Source organism: Buteo buteo, chromosome 6 (assembly GCF_964188355.1).
Source record: "Buteo buteo chromosome 6, bButBut1.hap1.1, whole genome shotgun sequence".
In the NCBI taxonomy this organism is placed as follows: Eukaryota; Metazoa; Chordata; class Aves; order Accipitriformes; family Accipitridae; genus Buteo; species Buteo buteo.
Genome location: NC_134176.1, coordinates 50,179,056 through 50,202,828, shown reverse-complemented (window position 1 = coordinate 50,202,828; position 23,773 = coordinate 50,179,056). Strand labels below are relative to the sequence as shown.

General features: G+C 43.8%; 1 protein-coding gene across 2 annotated transcripts in view; it reads right to left on the bottom strand.

The window, feature by feature from the left end:
- LDLRAD3 (low density lipoprotein receptor class A domain containing 3) overlaps window positions 1-23,218 on the bottom strand; it is a 124,475-nt gene extending 101,257 nt beyond the window's left edge. For both annotated transcript variants that reach the window (XM_075030931.1, XM_075030932.1), the window contains exon 1: window positions 23,122-23,218. In XM_075030931.1, the coding sequence (XP_074887032.1) occupies window positions 23,122-23,155 (34 nt within the window). In that variant the 5' untranslated portion in view covers window positions 23,156-23,218. The remainder of the gene's footprint in view (window positions 1-23,121) is intronic.
- Between the last annotated feature and the right edge of the window lie 555 nt (window positions 23,219-23,773).

The window sequence follows — 23,773 nt, the reverse complement described above, 5'->3', positions numbered from 1 at the left end:
ATACACAGCGTCCCCACGCAGATGGGACGTTAATGCAGGGTGCGTACAGTGGCTGTGCAATCTTTCTGCAAGGCACTGGTAACCAATTCTTTCCAGCAAATACTGCCACAGCAAGATACCATCCACCATTAGAAACTGCTTTTGAGCTAGCAGTAAAATCAGGGGTTTGTTTGCAATACAGGCAATCTTGGATTTTGTCCCTTCCAACAGTTGCTGTGTTTAACAGCACAGTGAAGAGCGAAGAATACAGGAATGAAGGTAAACAAGAGGAAGATTTCACAAAAAGCAGAAAAACTTCTGATGCATGCATGAAAAAAACCAAACGTTTCCCCAGGAACAGTGGAGGCAACTGGTCAATGTCTCTGGAAACGGACACACAAGAAACAGTCCAGGATTTAGCTTGTGTGGTGTACCAGCTTTCTGCCTTTTCTCATTTTTTGCTGCTGCTTTGGTTCCTGCCAACTCTGTTCCCTTTATTTCCTAAAATCTTCTGAACAGCTTCCAATAAAGAAAAGTAACACCTGCTTTTTAAAAGTCTGTCCTGGCCTGGAAATAAAGATTATGCCACTCTGCTCAAACTACCCATTAGACAAAAAGTCTTGAAGAGAAGCTTCTCAGTACACTCCAGTTAAGAAAGAATAAGCATTTATATACTTTAGCCCCTAATCCAAATATTTTGGGTGTCTCATTTGAGCCACTTGCAGCTTCCAAACCTGGATGTGTTTTACTCTGATGGGTCAATCGTGAGAAAAACTCTAAGTTAACAAAAATTAATAAGTTTCTGGTTAACTACAAAAACATTCTTGCCTTTTAAGGCTTCATTCAACATTTTTTGCATCAGGTATTCTTCCACTGAGCCAAATCAAAACTCAGGAGATCTCTAAAACCTTGCTATAACCCCATGCATCATTTTGCTGGTTAAACAAACTCTGAAAGCTCCACATTGCTCCTGGCATTAATCATATTTACATATGCTACAAAGTGTACTTTCTGAAGAAGCTGGGGCAAAGACATGTCCAGACAGAGCGCGCCAAACTGGCAAATGCTGGGAAGGCTGCAGAGCAAACCAATGGGCTGGGGAATCACCTGCAGAGTTATACAGATGGGGACCAGAGGAACAGACAAGATCTCAGGAATTTCATTAAAATTTTCAACCAAAACAGAAGTCCATAATATCTCAGTAACCCAGAGAAATCAAGATGCCCAGGCAAAAGACACAGCTTCTACATATGCAGTAAAAGTTTTTATTCTCAAAGTGCATATCTGTCTACTTGGTTCCAAGGCAGGATACATCTGGTTTCACACAAAACCCAAACTGAAACTTAGGATGCACTAAGTTCATAGATTTGCCAATCTTTTTGTCAAGGTTCTAGGGAAGCAAGCATTGCTACTTGCAGTAGCACCTGAGACTGGCCATAATGGAGGTTCTCGAGAGCCTTGATGAACACACTAATGGAACAGCAGTTTCAGCACATTGCCATTAAGGGTTAATTTTAATTTTGAGTCTCATTGGCCTAGTTGACCGTTCCCATATACACCAACCCAGCAGATAAAACTGCAAAACAGGTATATTTGGCTCCAGTCACTCTGCCAATTTAGTGGCAACTAATGTCTGAAAATTGCAGGGTGTAAATTTAGCATAGTGGGTCTCACACATTGTGCTTTTTTACTGATAGAGACTGTATTTGATTAATCAGAATTAAAAGAAAGATATCACACTTATGAAAGCTTGTCTATCTTTTTCCCTAATCTCTGGAAAGAAAGAAATGAGAAAAATCAGACTGTATTGACTGGATAATGACAAAGGCAGCACAGCTCAAAACTGTGCATTTTGGAGTTTCAACAGTCATTTCGTCCAGGTCGATGAGCAGAGAATTGCTAGTGCCAAGCAATGCCAAGACTCCTGCCAAGCAGCTATCAAATCTAGATAAGATAAGGCAAGCAGGAAGAGATGTCTTTGGAACACAAGGACAACCTGAACATATTTTGTCTGTAACAACCATGTTCAAATTTCTTTTACAGCCCCAAAAAATCAGCAACTGGCTAGCTCTAACTTAGGCTCTCCACTACCACTCACATACACATCTGCACCTTCCTTTCTGTCCTTCCCACACACTACAAGAAGTTCAGAAGACAGTGAAAACTGTATATAATAGATATTTTTAAGGATGCTCTAGTAGGTAATGTATAGTGCTAGAGTGACGTCCATGGCCATCAAAACAGACGACTAGTGTAACACATATGGGCACTAGCCAAGGTTTCTCCTACTCCACTTAACACAAAAGTGTGCAACAGCAGCGACTGAGCAAAGCAGTCTCCAGCCCTTGCATTTCCATGAGCCATTGCATCTGTGCATCACTACTGTTACGATAATTTTTACTTCACAGAACAACGTCTCAATCCACTTGCAGCCCATACTGACTGCTATTCAATTGGATTTAGATCTTCTAACAAAGTACCTAAGCAGACTTAACTCAAACTTAGTAAGACTTTCAGTCTCCCAGCACCAGAGCTGCTGCCCACACACACCCCCTCGCTTTAAACACAGAGGCCCATATCTAAGAGAATAGGAATCTTGCTGAACATTCAAAACTCATTTTTCTGCTGGGGAAACCTGAATTGAAAACACTTGGGAGCAATAAAGATCCTTAAAAAGGCACCTGAGATTCTTCATGGGCTCATTTCTTAAATTTTGATTCCCAGCTACCGCAATACTTTCTACTTTTAAAAAAAGACAAGCTGATACATTCTGTTCAGATCTGTCGAAGAGTTGCAGAGTCACAGCTCGCACCTTCCCAGTCAGAAAGCCTGGTAAACTGCAATCATCCATATGCTGAGGTTTTCTCTCTTCTCTGAATCCACCTTTTTAGGATCAGAGAAACAGACATCACAGGTGAGGTACAAAGCTCTTTAAGGTAATAGACCCTGCTATAACTTTGGAAAATTAGTTAAACGCTTCAGAAGGAGATCACATACTTCACAAAAGATGCAAAGCAAATGGAAAAAAAAAAATAAAAAGAGCAAAGACTTTCCTCCTACAAAAGAAGTAGGAGGGATCTTTCATTTAACATGATTATCTTCCCTAAATTTTCCCTTCACTTATATTTCCCAATACGGGCAAGTTACTGAAGTACATGGAGATCAGTACTTTAGCACAAAAATCACTCTTACAAAAGCAAAAATATTTGGCCAAGAAGATGAGTCCTGTGCTTAAGTTCATACAGACCATGAATTCGGGACCTTTTTTAATCTTGTTTTTATTATGAACAAAACCCCATCACTATCTTTCAAGATGCTTCCAAAAAAAGGGTGCTTTCCTCTTTGTAAACACTAATGCTTAGTGACACCCTGTCACAGCAATTTAACAGGACAGCTATACTGTCCTGTTAGCAGGAGACATTACACATTAGGAGAAGACAATAAGACATACTGTCTAGGACATAGGATAAGCACCATCATGAGAGACAGGTAATGTCACTGGATAACCTGTGACCTCATATATTACACAATACATGAGGCTGTTCTGTTTTCAGAGGGACCCATGCAAGTGCCTCCCAGAACGATTCATTCCAGCCAGCCCTTCATTTGCCAGTATGTAAGAGGATGCTCATCATTCATTGTAACACAAAAGTAAATTCCTTGCATTCAAGAACTAGAAAAACTGAGTTTTCCGAAAAACATCGACAACTCAGCCACATTCTCCACTTCCAAGTCTGGAAGAAAGCCTGTCTGCATCTCACACTGCCTCATGTGGAATGAGACTCCTGTAACCCTGCGACTAGCGACTAGCGCAGAGGAAAGAGGATAGCCGACAGTCAGGAGTGGCTTCCTTCAGCAGTACTTCATTAATAATTTAACTGTTAATGGCCATGTAACTGGAGTGGTTGCAGGAGAGATGAACTGTGTAGTTGCCCATTATATTGAAAGCACTGCTTTTCAATTATCTTTGCTTTCTACTTAAGCAACAGGGTTTCTCTCTTGTTCAAGGGTTAGTCCCTTTTAAAAAGGAAAAAGGTGTGAAGCTTAATTAATAAACCTAATTAATTTAACTTAAATTTTTTAATCACTCAAGAAATGCTGAATGTGATCACTATAGGTCTTTCCCATTTTCCTAACCTCCTATACAATTATTTTTCACATATTCAAACACAATATAGCCTACAACATAGAAAGGAAAGATTTATACACTTGTTGCTTCACCGCAAGTTATGTATATGGGTATTTCTGATTCAGGAAGTTAACACAACGATAGTATTACTTTTGACCATGTACACTGACCCATATTCTGTGAAGTAGCTGAAAGTATAAAGGGATACAGAAAATACAATGCAGTGCTAAAACATGCCCATGACTAGCACCACACAACTTCATTCTCGGTAAACACAACACAGGCTGTAAGCATCCTACACCATATTCAGGTGTTTCGTACACAAACCAGATGATGTGGCTCAGCCAGCACCACTTAAATTATCCACTACCTCTTTGCACTATGGCTGCGTTTTCTCCAGATTTCCAAAGAAATAAATTTAAAAGGAATACTCTAAGTATTGACTGCATTACAGCTGATGACTGCACAAACTTACTTAACTGAACTTAAGCGTTACCACCACCAAATAACACTAGTTCATTCCATGTGGGAACTCAAAGGAGGACACCTGAACATGTCTAAGATACAATATCCCAAACAGACATTCTTAAACTGACAATGAAAGTTCTTGCTTCCTTTCCGCTTACACAGTTACAAAGATTACTCATATGATCAGCATCTCTTCTATAACATGCCATATGCTGACTCTGAAAAGAAGGGGGCAACACGTAAGGAACAAGTAGCAGTGGCAACACGAGTCCCCTCAGCTAGCTGTAAGCTGTAAAGAACATACAATCAGAAATGCAATGCCAAAGAAATGAGCCCTCTGGGGAAAATTAATTTCTTACTTCCTCTAAAAATTTACAGCCAATGGTACTGAGTATCCTTCAGCAGTCAGGAAGGTTCATCCCAAAGGCAGGAAGACTTTCTCACAGAGACTGCTACCAGCAAGTTAACTTTGCAGCTTCATTACTGTCATTATTTGAGTACCCCTTAAGAATTTCTCAATGTATTTCAGATAACAGTGTAAACAACATGTTTCAGGAAGGGCCAGATGATACTGACACAATTGGCTTGGGTACCTGGATGACATTTCTCATCAGGCTCAGACACAGCTGATTGCCGTGTCATTCACAGCATCTGCCAGAGACAGGTGACACCACAACTTTTCCAGTATGTCAACATAGCTTCTGTGTTTCAGAAGCACCTTGACGCAAGAAGAACATGCTAACAGAGATGCTTTGTGATCAAACACTTACTTAGCACAAAAAACTATGCATGGCAAGATGAAAACCACAGTAAAACTTCAAATGTATAGACAGAATAAGCTTCCTTCCCCCCATGTATCCCCCAGCCAGAGCACAAAGCTCAGTGTGCCACTGGAAACCGAAACCCAATTGCTCCTTCTCCATAGACCAGTCCATGTCTTGATTCCTCCTCCTGTTGCACCAGTTTTATGCTGGAGTTGCTCCTCTGAAGCTGTTAGAATCACACTGGTGAAAAGGAGCACAGAATCAAGCATTTTGTTTGTGGAAAGTGAAGGTTTAAGCCACTGCACTCACACCTTAAAATTACTATTTTCCCCTTTGCAATTTGCTGCCTGGAAAAGTCTACAATAAATTTTCCCATGAGACATTAAAGAACAGGTTTAGGAACATATTGTGAAGGTACATTACTGCTCAAGATATCCTAGCCGCAATGAATTCAAGTCAAAAGTCTCAGTTTTAACAACTTCTCCATGGAAAACTATTCAAAGTTACAGCATCTTTTGTGTCCAGTTATTTTTCTCCTCTTCCTCTGAAGAGAGGTAAGAGCGACCCTGTGAACAGAACAAAGTGCAGCTGCCTGAAAAGATTAACTTCTTTCAGTTTTAATGAAACTTCATGATTTGAAATTTCATTTTGAAATGAACACTTTTTAAAGGAAGTTTGCTAACTGGCAATTGAAACAAGAATGAAGTAGTCTTTAGGGAATCCACCAAAGTAGCTTAGTGACAGTGATGTTCTTTCCAGCCCTGTCATTTCAATGAAGTTTAAAGACATCTGAACACCTCAAAACAAGAAGACTTATTTCTGAGAACTGGGTTGTCAATTCATTTTTATATTCATAGCAGTTTAAAATGAAGTTAATGCACTGAAACACATCCATGTAAGTTCATTTAAAGAGGAGAAGAATCCAGACACACAACCTCAGAAAAGTATAAAAATAATAAAATAATTCTTGATATGTGTTTAAGATAGAACTGAATCCCTTTGGAAACTATGTATGTTTATACAAAAAAAACCAAACACAAAAACACCCAACCAAAAAAAAAAACAAACAACACATTCCCTTCTAACGCTTCCTTGGCAAACCAGACTCAGATGAAGGACATGCTCCAACAGACTGTGTGCTGGTTTTTAGGATGTAGCACAGTCTTTGAGAACATTTTGCCCTGCTGAACACTGCACAGGTGTTAAACAGTTCAGATTCTGCAAGGTAAAGACAATATCCCAAACTATAAGAAAGCGATCAGAAGATATTATGATTAAAGTCCTGTTGTCGTTACTTACCTTCGGACCTTCATCCAACAAAGTGGATGAAAGATGCTTACAGCAGCCCCAGGGTATAAACTATATAGATAAACCAATAGTCCTTCCTCACCTCTCATTTCTAGGTATGTAAGACTGTGATACTGCACTGCTTCCTCATTTGTATCTTGGTTCCTATCTTACACAGAACAGAGACCATCCTATGCTAATAAAAACAAGCACCACATATTTTCCAGGACATCTATTTTAAAGTTCCCCTCTCTAGTGTCCAAACTGCTGCCAGAAAAGAAATCTGCCATACTACATCCTGGGAGACTGGAGGCACTCGCCATTTTGCAGTGAGGAAACACTGCAAGGAGAACCTGCATAATTCCAAATCCTTACCTCTGACGGTACAATTTAAAGTACATTCCTTGCATAAAGAAAGCAAAATACAACTACAACTGTCAGCCACTCCAAAACTATACATTCCCATTATGATGGAAAACCATCAGAAATAGCTCACACGTGATTCATAGTAGGGATATAAAAAGGACAACTGAAACAGCCTTCTCAGCTATAGACAATAGCATCAGACAAAAGTAGCAGACCTTTAAGCACTTTGAGCAGCAGCAGGAAGAAAAGACAGCAGTCCAGGAGAAGCCTCTCTATCTGAACAAGTAAGAAAAACAGAAGTGACACACAGTGACAGCATGTCATACATGCAGGGCTGAGCCCTCCAACTCCAGCCTGTCTGGGGTTCAGCCTTTCTTGCACATGCTGCTCATGCAAAAAGAAATCCATAACTCCATCTGATGCTGTTTGCCCCATTCTTTTGCAAGCTCCTCCAGTTTTATTGTGGCCCTAGGGCAAAGCATCCATGGAAGAAGAGTGAAAAGGCACGTGGACAAGTTGGCGATTAAAGGTTGGCAAAAGCAGTGAAGTGGAACTGACAGGGGAAACATACCATTTCCTAGCGCCCTACTTACCAAATCAATCAGAAATCAGCTCCAGCAATTAAGTGATAATGAATTATTGATGACACCCACTTGGGGGAACTGAGCACTTACCAGCATTTATGAAGCTAAAGAAACTGAGGTGGGGAAGTGGTATCTCCATTTTAAGTACGGCACAAAGCAAGGCAGACAGCAAACGATTTGCTTGATGTTATGCACTGCCAAGGATCACTGTTATCTCTAGGATGTTATCTTCGTTCTATTTGTACATGATCACACGTCACCTTGATTTGAGTCCCACTCTACCCATGTGTAAAATATTCCCACTTCAGAGAGGCACAGTGAGAGCCCCATGTACAAAATTCAATAATTTCAGTAACCACATCCCACTACTTTTTCAGATGGGGGGGTGGGGGTAGGGGGAGAAAAAAAAGGCTGTGTTCAAAGTAAAGGGCAGCAAAATGGGAGCCAGGGAAAAACCACTTTAAAACGTGATCTACAACATATGTTCAGTGGCAGAATTTGCCCCTGAGAAAGCAAAGAAGGTCTTCAAGCCCTACTATTTCAAGATACTTTAAGTCTGTGCATTGCCTGTCTTCAAGTCAGCCAACTTTTCTGCCAATGCAAATAAATTCAACTAGAAGCTCAGTACAAAGCCAAGGAATTCAGTCTTGGATTTAAAACACTCTTGCCAGCCACTCAAGACTGTCAGTAATACCACACAGGCACATTTCCTATCACAAACACACAAAAGTAATCGAGGAAAGAGAACTCAGTCTACTCCTACTGTACTTCACACCTGAGCTTTCCACTGATGCCATTATCTATTTGTACTATTAAAAACCAATCAGACACAGGAGGACACGAACATTCACTGTACATTGTGTTATCTATCCTGCCCCTTCCCAATTCTTCATCAAGCTTACCAAGTGGGCAGCCCTACGTACTATCTATATGCACTTAAACACGAGCCTGTCACACTCCTAGAGCTTCACCCTCAACAGCAGTTGCCAGAGTTCAGGCAGACAGATTTAGCTTTACAAACTGGCAGCCACATGTCATCCAACTGGCGTTAAACACCACGATGCCGCATTAAACAACCCAATGGTTTAATGCTAGTGTGCTGACTCCTAGTCCGCTTCCCGACAGGAATGTTGACGATGTAAGCTTCAAGAGGAGGAAGATTAATGTCGGTACTTGCGACATAGTCCAGCCTCACAGGCAGGATCCCCTTCAGGAAAGGGCAGGTTTCTGGGTCAAATTTGAGAAGACCGGAGACAGGGTTCAGCCCTGCCACAGGTGTCTTACATGATCATATTACTCTGCTTTCCTTGGCTTCAGTTTTCCTTATCTGTTAATAATTACTAATGCTCTCCCATCCTATGGGAATGTTTCAGGCATCCATAATTTATGTTTCCGTGCTGCTCGGAAGCTGAGGAGATGGGTACCTGAAGATATATACTGATCAGTAGTTTTCCAAATATATGAACTGGTTAAGAAGCATCATAAAAAATGCAAAGTATAAATATTAAAGCCCACAGGTGTATCTTGAATAATTTATTCCTTAGTACTAAACAGACAAAGTCATAATCAAAAATCTTTGAGCAGGTATGCAAGCTAATACCCAATCCAGGGATTCTGATTAAAATATAGGTAGGCCCACCCTATAAACACATGAAACTCCAATTTCCCAAACTCCTGCCTGCTCGACTACCAACTAGACTCAGTTTGCACAGTCACTCTATAGAGATTAAGTGATCCCCTGGACCTAGAAAATCCAAGTCATTTTAGATACAGAAATTAACTGCCCTCTTATTTACACTCATGGGGGCTCAATAAGAACCCTGATATGGTATCAATTTTTGTCTTTCTTTTGTATGTGTATATACCTACCCCTTACTTTTGTTTAATGCTGGGCTGTGATTTGTGGGAAGAGAAGGGAAGAACTTGGGAAGCTTGTTTAAAAACAGATTATGAACATGTACATTTCAAGGTATCCAAAATGACTTCGCCCTGCAAACGTGCAATGACTAGCTCTTGGCACAGCTGCTTACACCCAGGGTTTAATTTTGACAGTTGAGCTCACTCAAACTGTTCTCTAACCGAAACATTTACTACGATGTTATGGGTTTGTGTGGTGGGGTTATGGTAATGGGGAATGGGCCTGCAGGGCCGGCTCCTGTGAGAAGCTGCTGGAAGCTCCCCCGGCCCCAAGCCGGACCCGCCGCTGGCCCAGGCCGAGCCCCTCAGCGACGGCGGTAGCGCCTCTGGGGAGCAGATGCCCACCTGCAGCCCGGGGAGAGAGGAGCCCACGCCGGAGCAGGGGGATGGATGCCCCCCAAGATGGCCGCCGCTCTGTGGGAAAGCCCGTGCTGGAGCAGGCTGGGCCTGAAGGACTGCAGCCCGTGGGAAGGACCCATGTTGGAGCAGTTTGTGAGGAGCTGCGGCCCGCGGGAAGGACCCACGCTGGAGAAGTTCATGGAGGGCTGCCTCCCGTGGGAGACACCCCCCGGCGGAGCAGGGGCCGAGCGCGGAGTCCTCCTCCCCCTGAGGAGGAAGGAGCGGCAGAGACAAGGGGTGAGGAACCGACCCCAGCCCCCGTCCCCTGTTCCCCGGGGAGAGAGAACCGGGAGTGGGGCTGAGGCGGGAAGGTGGGAGGGAAGCTCTTCTCGGGTTTGGGTTTACTTCCCAATATCCTTGATTTGGTTTGATTGGTAGCAGATTAAGTTGATTTTGTTTCTTCCCCAAGCGGAGTCTGTCTTTTGCCCGTGACCATAAGTGGGGAGTGATCCCTCCCTGTCCTTGTCTCAACCCATGAGCTTTTCTTTCTATTTTCTCCTCATCCCACTGGGGCCAGGGGGCAAGGAGTGAGCAAGAGCCTGCATGGTGCTGTTACCAGCTGGGTTTAAACCACGACACACAGCATTTCAATAACACATTTTTTCCAAAACAATAGGCCAACACAGCCCCTCTAAACTGAAGTAAACACTGCAATATTTACTAAATCTATGCCAAGTTAGTTTTCTTACAGGGAAGCACAAAGTAGCTTGGACAGCCTGTATTTGCAAACACCCAGCTCACGCCACTTTCAAGGGCCAGACTGGCAAAGGTGGAAAGCGTGCCATATTTCCCCAAAAGTTGCTGCCCCTTTGAGATATCCCATAGCAGATGTGCTTCCCATCCCAGAGATAACCACCAGGTATTTCAGAAGTCCAAGTCATATAGGTTTCATTTTAACAGGACCTGACGGGCCTTACACAGGTCTCTCATACAGGCCCAAAGGAAGTTTCACTGATCGCCTCTTAAGCAGGAAAGCCTGTTCACAAAAGTGGGCTGCCTAATTTTGCGACTCTTGATGAGCAAACAAATGAAGCACCAACACTGCAGGGAAAAATTATCTAAACTGTGCTTTACGGGCTGAACACAGTTTCCCCATGAGACTACTTTCAAGGAGCAGTGGCAGTCAGCAGGCCAGCAACTCTGGACTGAACCTCAGTTAGGACAAGAATATCCTGCCAGTGATCAGAACTGCTTTTTGTATTTTCAGATTTCATTTGACTCAGCTAATTGGCCATTAAGCTCCAATAAGGTAGACATTTATCTACAGATAACACAAGGAAATTGGAAAGTAAGCAGCCCGAGGCTACCCTGAAGATTGTTAACCAAATAGCAAGGCAGAGCTCCATTAAAACAATTCATCAGAAAACCTATATAGTCCATTGGCAGATTTTCAAGGATCCCATTAGAAATTTTAAGGATACCCAATCTGATTAGACACCAAAGTCTAACTCATGTAGAAGTCAGTAAGTAGAGAGCCTTTAACTTTGAAAGCTTGAAAGTTATCAAAGCTGCTGCAGGAAGAGACACTGGGCATTTCTGCTCTAACTAATATGCATAGTTTTGCATAAGAATGGCAAAAGCTTTCTATACTATATTAAAAAAGCGAGAGTGATGAAAAGGTATAGCTGCGCAAACCAATGTCATCAAGTAGCTGCTACTTTTGAGTGGACTCTGTTGGTGTAACCAAGAGAGAAACACTTCTATATGTTACCTCAAAAGAGCCTACATCCAGGAACCCTGAACCAGGAGTTCTCCATTAAATGTCTACTGCTATCTCAGTTGTTGAAAAGGACAGGCATTTCAAACAGAAAATCACTTGAAGTTGCAGTGCAAACAGGGAATTATGCTGTAAAACACTTTGTTTCTACATTTTATGAAAAATGGATGGAGGAAGAAAAATGGCTATTGTGCTTTTACCCTTAATAGTCATATAATTCAAGTATGAAATAAGGTCACTGAAACTATTATGGACTCTTTTTTGGAAGAGAAAGGTTGCAATGAAAAAATGTTTCAAAAAAGTGTGATGCTGTCACCAATCCTTATAGCATAAAAAAAAAAAAAGCTGACAACACTCTACCTCAAACTTGCAATTTAGAAGCTAACATTCCTCCTCATGGAAGATTTTTAGGGTACAACTGGTACTGCCAATTTGTATTGTTTATGAATACTCTTAGGAAGTCTACTATCAACATCCTTTTTATCTTCCAGGTACTCTGTTAATCTAGTCGGATCACTTTGATCTTTTGTCAGAAGTACACTCCCAAATTGTTCCTTGCACACAGTGGCTCCTTTTTCAGAGAAGTGAAAAAGAATTGGCTCCTGAAATGTACATGCTGCTTGCAGATCTCGGGGGAAGCCCTCCATCTGACCGTAAAAGGACAAATGCTTGTGGTTTGTTTTAGAGCTCACAGGCCAAAATATTATAGGGCTTCACTTTCCTCTTACCTTCACACTTGATGATATTCAAAGCCAGTACATTCACAAGATTGAAAATGCCTAAGAAGTGGAGGTAGGTCTCACCTTGTAAGAAATAGCTAGCAAACAAAAATTTCTTAGAGAAGGTAAATCAGAATTCCAACAGGACTTGATTTAATAAAGGGCAAGTTTAACATGCAGAACCTCAGTTACATGATAAAGTGAATGCCTTGTTGTCGTGGTTTAACCCCAGGCAGCAACTAAGCACCACGCAGCCGCTCACTCACTCCCCTCCCAATACCCAGTGGGATGGGGGAGAAAAATCAGGAAAAGAAGTAAAACTCATGGGTTGAGATAAGAACGGTTTAATAGAACAGAAGAAACTAATAATGATAACACTAATAAAATGACAGCAGTAATAAGAAAAGGATTGGAATATACAAATAATGCACAGTATGATTGCTCACCACCCGCCGATCAACGCCCCGTTAATCCCCGAGCAGCGAACCCCCACCCCCAGTTTATATACTAGATGTGACGTCATATGGTATGGAATACCCCATTGTCCAGTTTGGGTCAGCTGTCCTGGCTGTGTCCCATCCCAACTTCTTGTGCCCCTCCAGCCTTCTTGCTGGCTGGGCAGGAGAAGCTGAAAAATCCTGGACTTTAGGCTAAACACTACTTAGCAACAATTGAAAACATCAGTGTTATCAACATTCTTCTCATACTGAACTCAAAACATAGCACTGTACCAGCTGCTAGGAAGACAATCAACTCTATCCCAGCCGAAACCAGGACACTTGTTCATTTTAAAAGTTCACAACAGTTTTTTGGGTTGTTGTTTTGGGGGGTGGGGTTGTTGGGCTTTTTTTAGAATTCTACCTGTAACTCCATACAGGCTTTTTTGGTTTTGCTCACAGTCAGGTATTTGAAATTCAGCCACCACTTTATTAACAAACATGACCGTCGTGGTTTAAGCCCAGCTGCTAACAAAGGACCCCAAAGCTGCTCACTCGCTCCTCCACACTGCGCCCCAGTAGGATGAGGAGGAGAAAATAGAAAGAAACTCTCATGGGTCGAGACAAGGACAGGGAGGGATCACTCACCGCTTATGGTCATGGGTGAAAGAGGCGCTACCGCCATCGCTGATGGGCTCAGCCTTGGCCAGCGGCGGGTCCGGCTTGGGGCCGGGGAAGCTTCGAGCAGCTTCTCACAGGGGCCCTGCAGCCCCCTCCACTGCTACCAAAACCCCACCACGCAAACCCAAAACAGTGACTAACATCAGCCACATGGATTTTTTTGGTCCCTCTCCACCTTCTTTCCACATCTCAAAAACTTGTCTTATAAGAAAAAATAAAGCCTTTTTTGAGTTTGAATAGACAGCAATCACCACAAACACACTGTTGTTGCTTGTTAGCCAATTTTGAATTATGCCTTATTAGTTTAATGACTTAGTCTTTTAAAACTGACTGAGCAGTAAGTACAGTTCTTCCATACTCCAGGATATCACAAGCACAGTTTGCATTCTGCCAGCCTGAACAGATCTTGATCTCAGCATCTGTATTGTGTCTCTCCAGTTACTTGAACAAGCAAAGCTGTAGACTGTTTTACATGATGCCAAGTTCTTGATAAGACATGTTTCTTATTTATTGTTGTTCAGATCATGGAAGATTTAGTCCCCCATCCCCAAGATCACCCATCCAAGATCAGCATCAGACCCCCAAACTCTTCTGGGAGACAGCCATTTTTCTCAAGACAAAATACAGGCATTCCCAGTTCCAGTTAGACCGTATATTCATTTTAGTAGTGTGCAGTTCCACCCAGCTCTTAAGATTGCATGGTTTTGACCCTAGCCACAAGAGCAACTTGTGCCATTGACAGGAGACTGGTTAGCAAGTTACAGGAGTTATTTTGCCCTTGAAGTTCATTGACTGCAATGTGTTTCCTTTGGAGGTCGTAAGTGCTGACTCTATCAATTTGTTCATGAAGAACTGATGAGCTTTGGCAGGTGAAGCAAAGTAGAGCTACTCTGCATATTTAAAAACATGAGGAACTGCTCTAGCATATTGTATATCAGTCTCTCTAACACTGCCCACATCCACAAATTATTTAGCTGTTTATACACGTACACTTTGCATTGTGTGTCAAGTAAATATTAACTGCACTTCATAAAAGAACCCCAAGAAATTGAGTAATTTGCTCAAGATACAGTTTTACAAGTGGATTGTGCATCAAGAACCTAGGGAGACCAAGTCCCAAGCAGTCTGCTCTAACCAAACACCACCTTCCAAACTCAGCTACAGCAGAAGTTCCACATAGCCCAAACCTGGGCCTTACCACACAGCACAGCTAAGCAATGGAAGGAGGGAAGGACACGTAGAAGAAGAGCAAGTCCAGCAGCATAAGATCATCCTACCCATGAAAGTTTCCTGTATCAGTGATTTCATATTCCATTGAATGTAAGAACCAAATCAAGGAGAAAGACAAAGTGGGCCACAAAGTACAGGAGAGCCACTCTCACTAGAGAATAGCAATATGAACTGGGACACTAGACTGCAGCCAAAGAAAGGTGGCGGAGCTGGTGCAGAGCACTTGCAATATATAGAGGCAAGGGAAAAACAACAATTCCTAGCTGCAGGTTTGGCCTACAGAAGCACACGATCCTAGCAGGTAGGTATAGGTATAACAAGCATACACGCCAGCTTCTTTCTTTTATAAGTACAGAGTCAAAGGCACGATGAGGAAATTCATGGTTGGAACTAACACACCAGCAGGTACAATTTCAGATGAGGTCATAAGGGGAGGTGGGGGGGAAGGAAAGGATACTGAGATGCAAGGAGAAGGGAGGTAAGACAGATCAGTCTTCACTTGCTTCTTTCCATGCCGAAGTCATCAGCATGCAGCTTCGGAACAAGAGAACAAGGATACAGGCAAAGAAAGAAAGGGAGTTGGAATTTGGCAAGAAAGGAATTCACGATCTGAGAAATAATGGCTATTTTTAGCTGCAGAATTTTAGCTAAGCTTATAGAAAGACCAGCAGAAATATTTAATAGCCCTTGACATAACTTATTCTTGCATCAGGAGAACAGCAGTAGAATACCAATCCCAAGACTGTATTTGCAGCCTCCAAACTCAAAAACTCAAGCTGAAGTTGTACCTTCTGTAGCCATGTGTGGGCAATGACCCTGTGAAGCAGCCACTAGCTAGCAGGTTCGATACAGTACTGCACAACGGGTTACCTGTGAAGAGCACCCTGGACAAGCAACAGTACTACAAGTTGCCAGCTCTTGCCCTGCCTTACAGAAGCAGGGAAAAAAGTACAACTTGCCAAATACGTGGCTTTTTACAATCATATCAATTTGTGTGTCTGTATCATGTTTCACATTTTTCTAAACCTAAAACTCCTCCATTTGAAGAATCTTAATGACTTTACTGTAACAACAGAGAAAGGAAAAATAGTATTCACCTGAGAAAAATTCGTCTTATCAAGAAAAATCTACTTACCTTGCACCCAACCCCTACCAGCAACACAGAACTGACTAAAATTAGGGTAGCACTAATAGCATAAAAGAAAAATGGGAAGAAAGAGAGTTAGTGTCCAAAAACACCTGATTAAACAGGTAAAAGGGAAGTGAGTACAGTGAGGGAAGAAACAGTTCTCACCCAAAGTCATACCGCTAACCAGTAATACAACCTGGAGCAGATCCTGCAGCGCTAAGGTCCTGAACAGCTTTGCCCAGCAGAGTACAACTCTTCAGTTGACACAGATATAGCTGGAATTGCGTTCTGTCTGGAGCTATAAGCGTCATCTGTCTCGTTAACAAGTGAAGTGTTAAATTCGTGCAAAATATATAAGAAAGAGAAAGGACTCTAAGGAATGAAGAAATCTGAACAAAAAGTGATACTAGTAGCCAGAATTCACATCTTAATGTTTAATGGGACTGCAACCTACTTGCTGCAGTAACATTGTTGCATTTTATGAAAAACAGGAGATAAATACCCACAGGAAAATGTTACTTAAAATTGAACTTCATCTGACAAACCCAGCTGTTTCAAAATAGACCGACATAGGCTACCTCATCTGATATAGTTGGTTTCCACCCAAAATCTTCAATAAAAGAACCCCGAACCAGTAATCTCTCCCATCACGTTTCCCAGGAGCTGTCTGGAATAATAATCTGTCTAAGCAGATGAAAGGTAACATCCCGACACCAGAGACTCATAACAAGGTGTGGCACTTGGGGATTTTTGTTTAATTTAAAAGAAAAAAAAAAAATCAGGACCCCTACTAAAGAAAAAAAAAAAACCAAAACAAAATACCAAACCAAAACATAGCACTAAAAACTGAAAAACTGTATTTTTGGCCATATTGAAACAAACTATTTCATAACACAACAGCACGCTTCAACCGTATTCAACTTCCACGCTTTCCAACCTTTAATAAATTAAGCCTCACAGGCTGCCTGAGAGATGCTAAATGCATTTTAAAACTGACCCCCCCGGCTAAGAGGACACGGTATCAGGACCTCTCCAGACCTGCTATGAGTTCATCAGCACCTAATCCCCAACGATGCCACACCATGGGTTAAAAGCTCATTCTTACAGTACAGAGATCATTTTAGCCAAGTTTCACAGCCACATCACCTTCCACTCGTTATCTCAGCTCTCTGTTCACTGTGACATGTCACAGACTGACATCGCAACTTACACAACAAGCGGCTTTGCTCGATATGTTTTAATTGTGCCCAAGCTCACAGCTCTCCAGGCCATGGCAGGAAGAAGGCTTAAGGACCACAGAGGAGAAAGTTCTCACCAGCCACTCTCCTGCAAATTGCTTCCATTTTGATTTTGTTCATCAGGGCCCTTTTGATTATCCACCCACATGATTCCGCAGCCCTTCAACACATTTCTCGCACTAACAGGAACTACCTATTATTTGTCTCAAACTTTCAAAGAGGACTTATTTCTATAAGCTGCAGCTAAATTAGGTATCTGATTCCACAAGCTCCTTGGCAATCAAGATGTGGATATCTGTGCAAGCAGATGAGAACAAGAATGAGTAGAGAGACCAATGGCTCCATTTAAAAATCTCCTCACCGCCTCAACATTTCCCATGCGCAAATTAAAACACAAACACACACCAAAACCAATCAGCATTACACCATCTTTTCCCTTAAAAGGGTTTTTCTGTCCTGATAGCCAACACTGCATGCAACATACGGTTGGCTTAAGCTGCCTTTTAACCTGACAGTTTTACTAGCACAAGAGGCGGCATGAAAAAAAACACTCAAACACATAATCAAGTTACTGCAGTTTAACAAGTTTCTACATGTCAAATAAGCAAGTATCTGGATACACACTCAGTCCACGCCAAATGCAAACCTCCCCTGATCATACAAGTTAGAAGTTTCATTATCAGAGATGCTAATTTAGCTAAACGCTTTCTGCAGGGGTGTTTGCCAAGTTTTTGTTTGTTTGTTTTTCTTAAGCTATTTGTTTAATTTTTTTATTATTTTTTTTTACACACATGAGCTCCCCCTCAAAAATTCTTCAGCAGTCAGTAAATTTATGATATACTTATTATACTAATGGCTGACTATACCATTACCTCCAGCCATAATCTACTTACATTTCAGGCAAAGGGCAGTCTGTCATTCAGTGTTTCACTTTAGAGATACCTTAAAATATATGATTAAAACTGGTTTCACTTGAAATATTCCATTCTGCATCTTAGCATATCCTGTTACAAGATCTTGCCAGAGCAGAAGGGCTTCGCTTTAATACCTGAAAAGACAAAACCACCCAAAACCAAGAACAGCTATTGAGACATAAGATCTTTCTCCCTCCTCATCTTCAAAACCTATCTGCTGATAATGAAACTGTTTACAGGTTCAAACCCTGAAAACTGCTGTTTAAATATTTATCACAGAGTGCCTTCTACCACGGGTAGGACGTCCACAGCTTCAGTCTGCAGCAGGTAGGACAACTGAACGGTGACAGCCTACAAGGCCTCCTACCAATTCATAAAACTCATCATTACCTTCCACAATGGAAAAGACACTGAAATGGAGAGAGAGCACTGCTATCATCACAGCAGCTCTCCCACTGCAGATTTTTCAGGCCTGCTCCATTACTGCATTTCTGCTTACACAGACAGAGAGATCAACCACAGGACAGGATGTATCACAGAAACTATTCTGGTAAGATTTACCAGTTTGGAAAAAGAACATAAAATGAAAAAAAACCCAAACCAAACAAAAAAAAAAAACCAAACCAAACCAAAACAAAGTCTGTCTCCAGGTGATAAATTATTTTTGTATTAGGCCTTCCTACGCTACTGGCCTGAAACAGAGAGGTGCTTGAACCTCAGCTCATTTCATCCTTGCTGCCTAACAAACCATCATCTCCCTGTTACAGCCTATCAGATTTACAGCAAAGGGAGCCATTTTATTTCTCTGCTGGTAGATCATCAGCATGATGATCAGAAGTAGGATGCAGGTTACTGTTGCCACAATAAATGTATCATAGTATCACCCAGAAATTTTTTCATCCAAAAGAAGTATGGAGCTTGCTAGTCTCCCAGTGTATCAGGCACTGCAGAGCGACTGTAAGCTTGTAACTTTTTATTTCACATTTGTACAAAAGGTGTAATTTTACTACCTATTTTATAGTTAACAATCTCCACTTCCTATCACAACCCGCGACTGCAACATTGCAATCACGCTCTCACCCTCACAGCCCTTGGCTACTGCAGGCTACTGGTGCGGCAAAGTTATCCCAAGTGGGATGGGACGGCTGGAAGGTCCTGGGCCCCGCAACTCCCCACACCTAAGGGGCAACAGGAACCTACGGATGCCTAGCCAAGGATACATCCCTTTCCCTGACACTATTCAAAATCCCTGAAGTCTACATGAAACCCACAAAATCAGCAGCAGCTTACTTCAGTCCCTGCATCAAAAATGTACTTGCAAGAGCAAAGTCTGACAACAGCCTCAAACATCAATCGTCCAATAACCAGAAACTGAACTGAGAGAACCCATCTGTGGGCGCTGGCTCCTGCGAGAAATCCCAAACATTCTACCCAGCACGGATGTGGAGCTTTGCACTAAGATTAGTACTTCGTGTCTGCTCTCATCATGACGGCTGGCAGACTTACGTCTTCAGCAAATATCCAATGCTTGTTGTGTATCACCAATTTCTTATTGACTTGCTAAAGCTACTACAAGAATCCTTGTCCTCCTCTAACACACTGACGTGCTACACGAGCCCACAGCTGGTTTGTGTACTGAGAGAGACAAACACTGGCTATGGAGCACTAGACCCAGTTTAAGAGGTTTTTAAGAGGACTGCATCAAAAATACAAAATAGATCTACTGTATACACAAGACAGACATGAATCTCCAAATAGAGAGTGGTTTTCTTGCTCTCTCTACTTATACAGCAGTAGAGCAGAACGGTATTCAGCAGTGCTCTTCCCATGCAGTACATATGAGTTTTCAGGAAAAGAAATTCTACTAAAAGCAATACCTCTGAACGTCAGTACAAACGAAGACCTGCGTAAGGAAAATACTAGATATTTCCTTAGTAGAATGTGGAATTTTTAAGCTAACCGATATTACACAAAGCAGATTTATGTGGTAACATTACTCTTCAAGCAGCACCTACCCCGGCTTGATTTTGGGTATGCTCTGGGTTTTTTTCAAGCTTCTGAGATGTAGTCGCAAATTGTGATGAAAGCACATGTCTGGCCCTGCATGTTTATGCTGTCTATGGAATAGAGTCCCGATTCCAGCAGTATTAGACCAAAAGACTGGAGGAAACAAGACACAAAAGCCTCCCCTTAATACAGAGCAAGTTGAGTGTATTTTAAGAGGTATAATATCTATATTACATATTTGGCTCATGCATCAGAAAGGTCCTTACACTGAACTGTGACATCTTGTGGACGATACCCAGGAATTCCAGCTGTGCACTGCATTCTGACTTTCCAGCCAGTTGAAGACTGACATTTTTAAGACCTACTTCACAGCTAAACCAGGAAGGTTTGTAGTTGTCAGAAAAAAAGTAATCTTCCTTTTCTGCTCACTTTGTAATCACGCTTTTTAAAAGGAGTTCATTTAGCTAAACATTTGTGACTCCTGCCATCATTTCTCTCCTTAATGGACAACATACAGGCTGAAGAAAAAAATTACATAAATCTATGTTCAAAACATATTCAGTAGATTTAGGTTTCTTTAAATAAAAAAAAAAAATTTGTCACGAAGACACAGCAGAGTGGTAGTCAGGATTAGAGAGAGTTCGTTTTTCTTTTAGGGACTGTTTACATTTTATTGGTTTATTCAGCCATAACGTACTTGCAATTCTCTGAAGCAATCCTTTCCTAAACTTAGTGCAACTGTGTGTAGCTCAGCTTGTATTACTTAAAGTAATACAAACCGTGGAAGAAGATAAACACAGATGTCTGTTATCTAACAAGCAAACCCTCTTCTACGTTAACTTAACCTGATAACGTTGTTACAGTCTAAGCTGGTAAGCAGAATCCTTGCAGGACCTAACCTACATCCAGGAACTCCTGGGCTGACACTGAGCCAGAGTCAGGCGCTGGGAACTGGGTCAGACCACGGCACACGCAGGGCAGCAGGAGGGGATCAGAGCTGAGCGCGACCTGCTTATACTGGCAAAAGCACGGAGACATGAAAGAGACTGGGTGTGCATGTGTGTGCACACACCTGAGAGCTTGATGAGACTTGAAATGAGGCGGGGACTGGAAAAGGAAAGCAAGGGAATCAGGGAGCTCCTGTGTGGGAAACAGAGGTTAAAGCTTTAGATCAATAGTCTCTTTCTGATCAACTACCAGTTGCAGTTACAAACTGAAATTAAGCCAGCCCAGTATAAGTCCACGCTATATATCATAACAAGATAAATACTTTCCCATGCAGACAAGGTCTTTCAGGATCAAAAGCACTATTTGATCCAACTGTAATATTAAGAATAAAGATGCAAATGAAAGATCAAACTTTGCCTTGCAAATCTGCACTGACACAATCCAAGTCAACAGTTACTTCTGCACGCTAACAGAACAACTGTTTAGACAGAGGCACTACACAGTGTTTATTTTCTGTTAACTGAAATTGATCCCCAGGGTTTCAAGGTTTCCCATCCGTACCTAAAAAGGACTCAATAGGAAAAGAAGTATTTTCAGGAGTTATCAGAACCAAAATTCAAAACAGAGTGAAGGCCAGGCAGAGACAAACTAATTTTCCCTGTGGGAAGCTTGCAGGGGTGCCAAAATACACAGAGGAAGCAACATTTAAAAAACAAATCCCCAAAGACCCCATACTTTATTCTTCAAAAGAAAAACAGAACACATTTAAAAAAAAAACAAAAAACAAAAAACTTTCCGAAAGCTCTTTGAATCTGCCCCAAAGTAAGCCAGAGCCTCTGGTTAAATAACTGCAGGGTAACTGTTGCGCAAGAATGGCAGTTTGCAGTCGAAAAGCTGAAGTACTAACTTCCACATGAGAAACAGGTCTTCTTGGTTGCTGCCCCCAGGCCAAGGTGGAGCAGGAACATGGCCTGTGGGTGGCTGGGAAACCTTCACATGTAGAGATCAGTATCTTGTAGCATGGAACCCTCCGTGTTAATCCAAGGGTGATATTACAAGCAAATATATTCAACACATGGAAACGTATACCTTGCTATGAATAACGAGGTGACATTTTGGCAACGTTACTGTAGTGAAATAAAAATTAATAAGGAAGAAGGCAACACGATCCAGACAAACAAACATGAGCTTTGCCCGAAGCTTTCCAAAAAAGGAACTTCTGAAATAGTTTTGCAGAGACACCCAAACCTATACAAGACTTACGAGCGTCACAGCTGAAGTTTGCAGTTATGTAATTTCAAAACAGTGCAAGCCCTACTACGCTTCTCCTCCTTCCTACCCAAACTCGAAACAAACTTTTGTCACAGAAAGCTGTGAAATCTGTCAGTTCTTCATGACAAATACTGTTTGGAAAAAAAAAAAAAAAAAAAAAAAAAAAGAGATCGAAGTCGATAATCGGAGTTCTACCCACCGCGTGTCATCACTTCATCGCCAAGGCGCAATTCGGAAACAGACACAGCAGCACGCAGCCGGGCTACTTACACTGCCTGGAAAAGCGCCCGCTCAGATCATGTTGCAGAAATAATTCACACCTGCAGCAAAGCTGCACAGAACATCACCAGCTCCCCGACTTTGACAGACACATGCCGACCGCGGTGGGGGGGGGGGGGGGGGGGGGGGAGAGAGAGCCCCTGCAAAGACGAGCGCGACCAAAAAGCAGGCAGCCCCCCCTCCGCACCCCAGCCAAGCCCCACTCGGGCGCACGGAGCCCGCCGCGGCCCCGCCAGCCCGGCCCGGGGAGAGGCCTCGGGAGGGAGAAGGGGCCCGGCCCGGGCCGCGGCCCCCCTCCGGCCCGGCGGCGGCGGCTTCGGCGCCCGGCTCCCCCCCCTCCCCGGCCCCGGCGGCCCCCCAGGCGGCGGGACCACCCCGCGCACGCCGCCCGCGGCGGGAGGGAGGGGACGGGGACGCGCGTACGCCCCCCGCCGCGGGCACGGCATCCCGGCCCGGCCATCCGCGGGGCCGGCGGAGGAGAGGAGCCGAGGGGAGCGGAGGCCGGCGGCGGCGGCGGCGTCCCCGGCCCGGCCCGGCCCAGCAAGGAGCGGCCGAGGGGAGGCAGGGAGGCCCCGGCGCCCTCCTCCGCCGAGCGGAGCACGCCCCCTCGCTCCACGGAGCAGCGCCCGCAACTCGCTCGCTCGCTCACTCACTCACCCGCCGAGCCCAGCAGCAGCCACAGCAGCCACATGGCCGCTCCGCCGATCCCGGGCTCCGCTCCGCCGCTCCGGCCCTCGACCGAGCCTGCGGCCGGGGGCAGCGGCGGCGAGGGCGGGCTGGGGGCGGGGCCGGCCGCGGGGGCGGGGCCCGCCGCCGCCCCGCCCCTCCCGCCGGGCCGTCGTGCCCACCCGCCGCCCCGGGCCGGGCCGTGGGCCGACACGGCTCCGCTTCGGGGCGGCCGGAGCGCCGAGGGCCGCCGCCTCGTCCTCGAACGGGCTGCCGGCCAGACGGCCGCAGCCGAGCTCGGGGCCTCGTCACGCAACGAGCCCCTCCGCTGGGCGTGCGGGAGCCCTTCGGCGAGGCCGGGAAGAGTTGGGGTCCGAGCTGCGCCCCTGCGGGAGGGCTTGCACCCTCAGGAGGGGCCCAGACGCCCACCCGGCCCCCTCCGCGGTGAGGAGGGGGCACGTTGCTCTCAAACAGGCTCCCTCGCCGTCTCCTGAGGCACCGTCCTCCCCGCTTCCTTCCCCGACTGGAAGACACCGGGCATCTGCCTCACGGCCAGTCCGTGGGAGCCATAGCCCGTGGGATTCAACACCCCGATAAAGCTCTAGGAAACGTAAATTGCCTCCTCGGTCGAGGGGTCCAATCC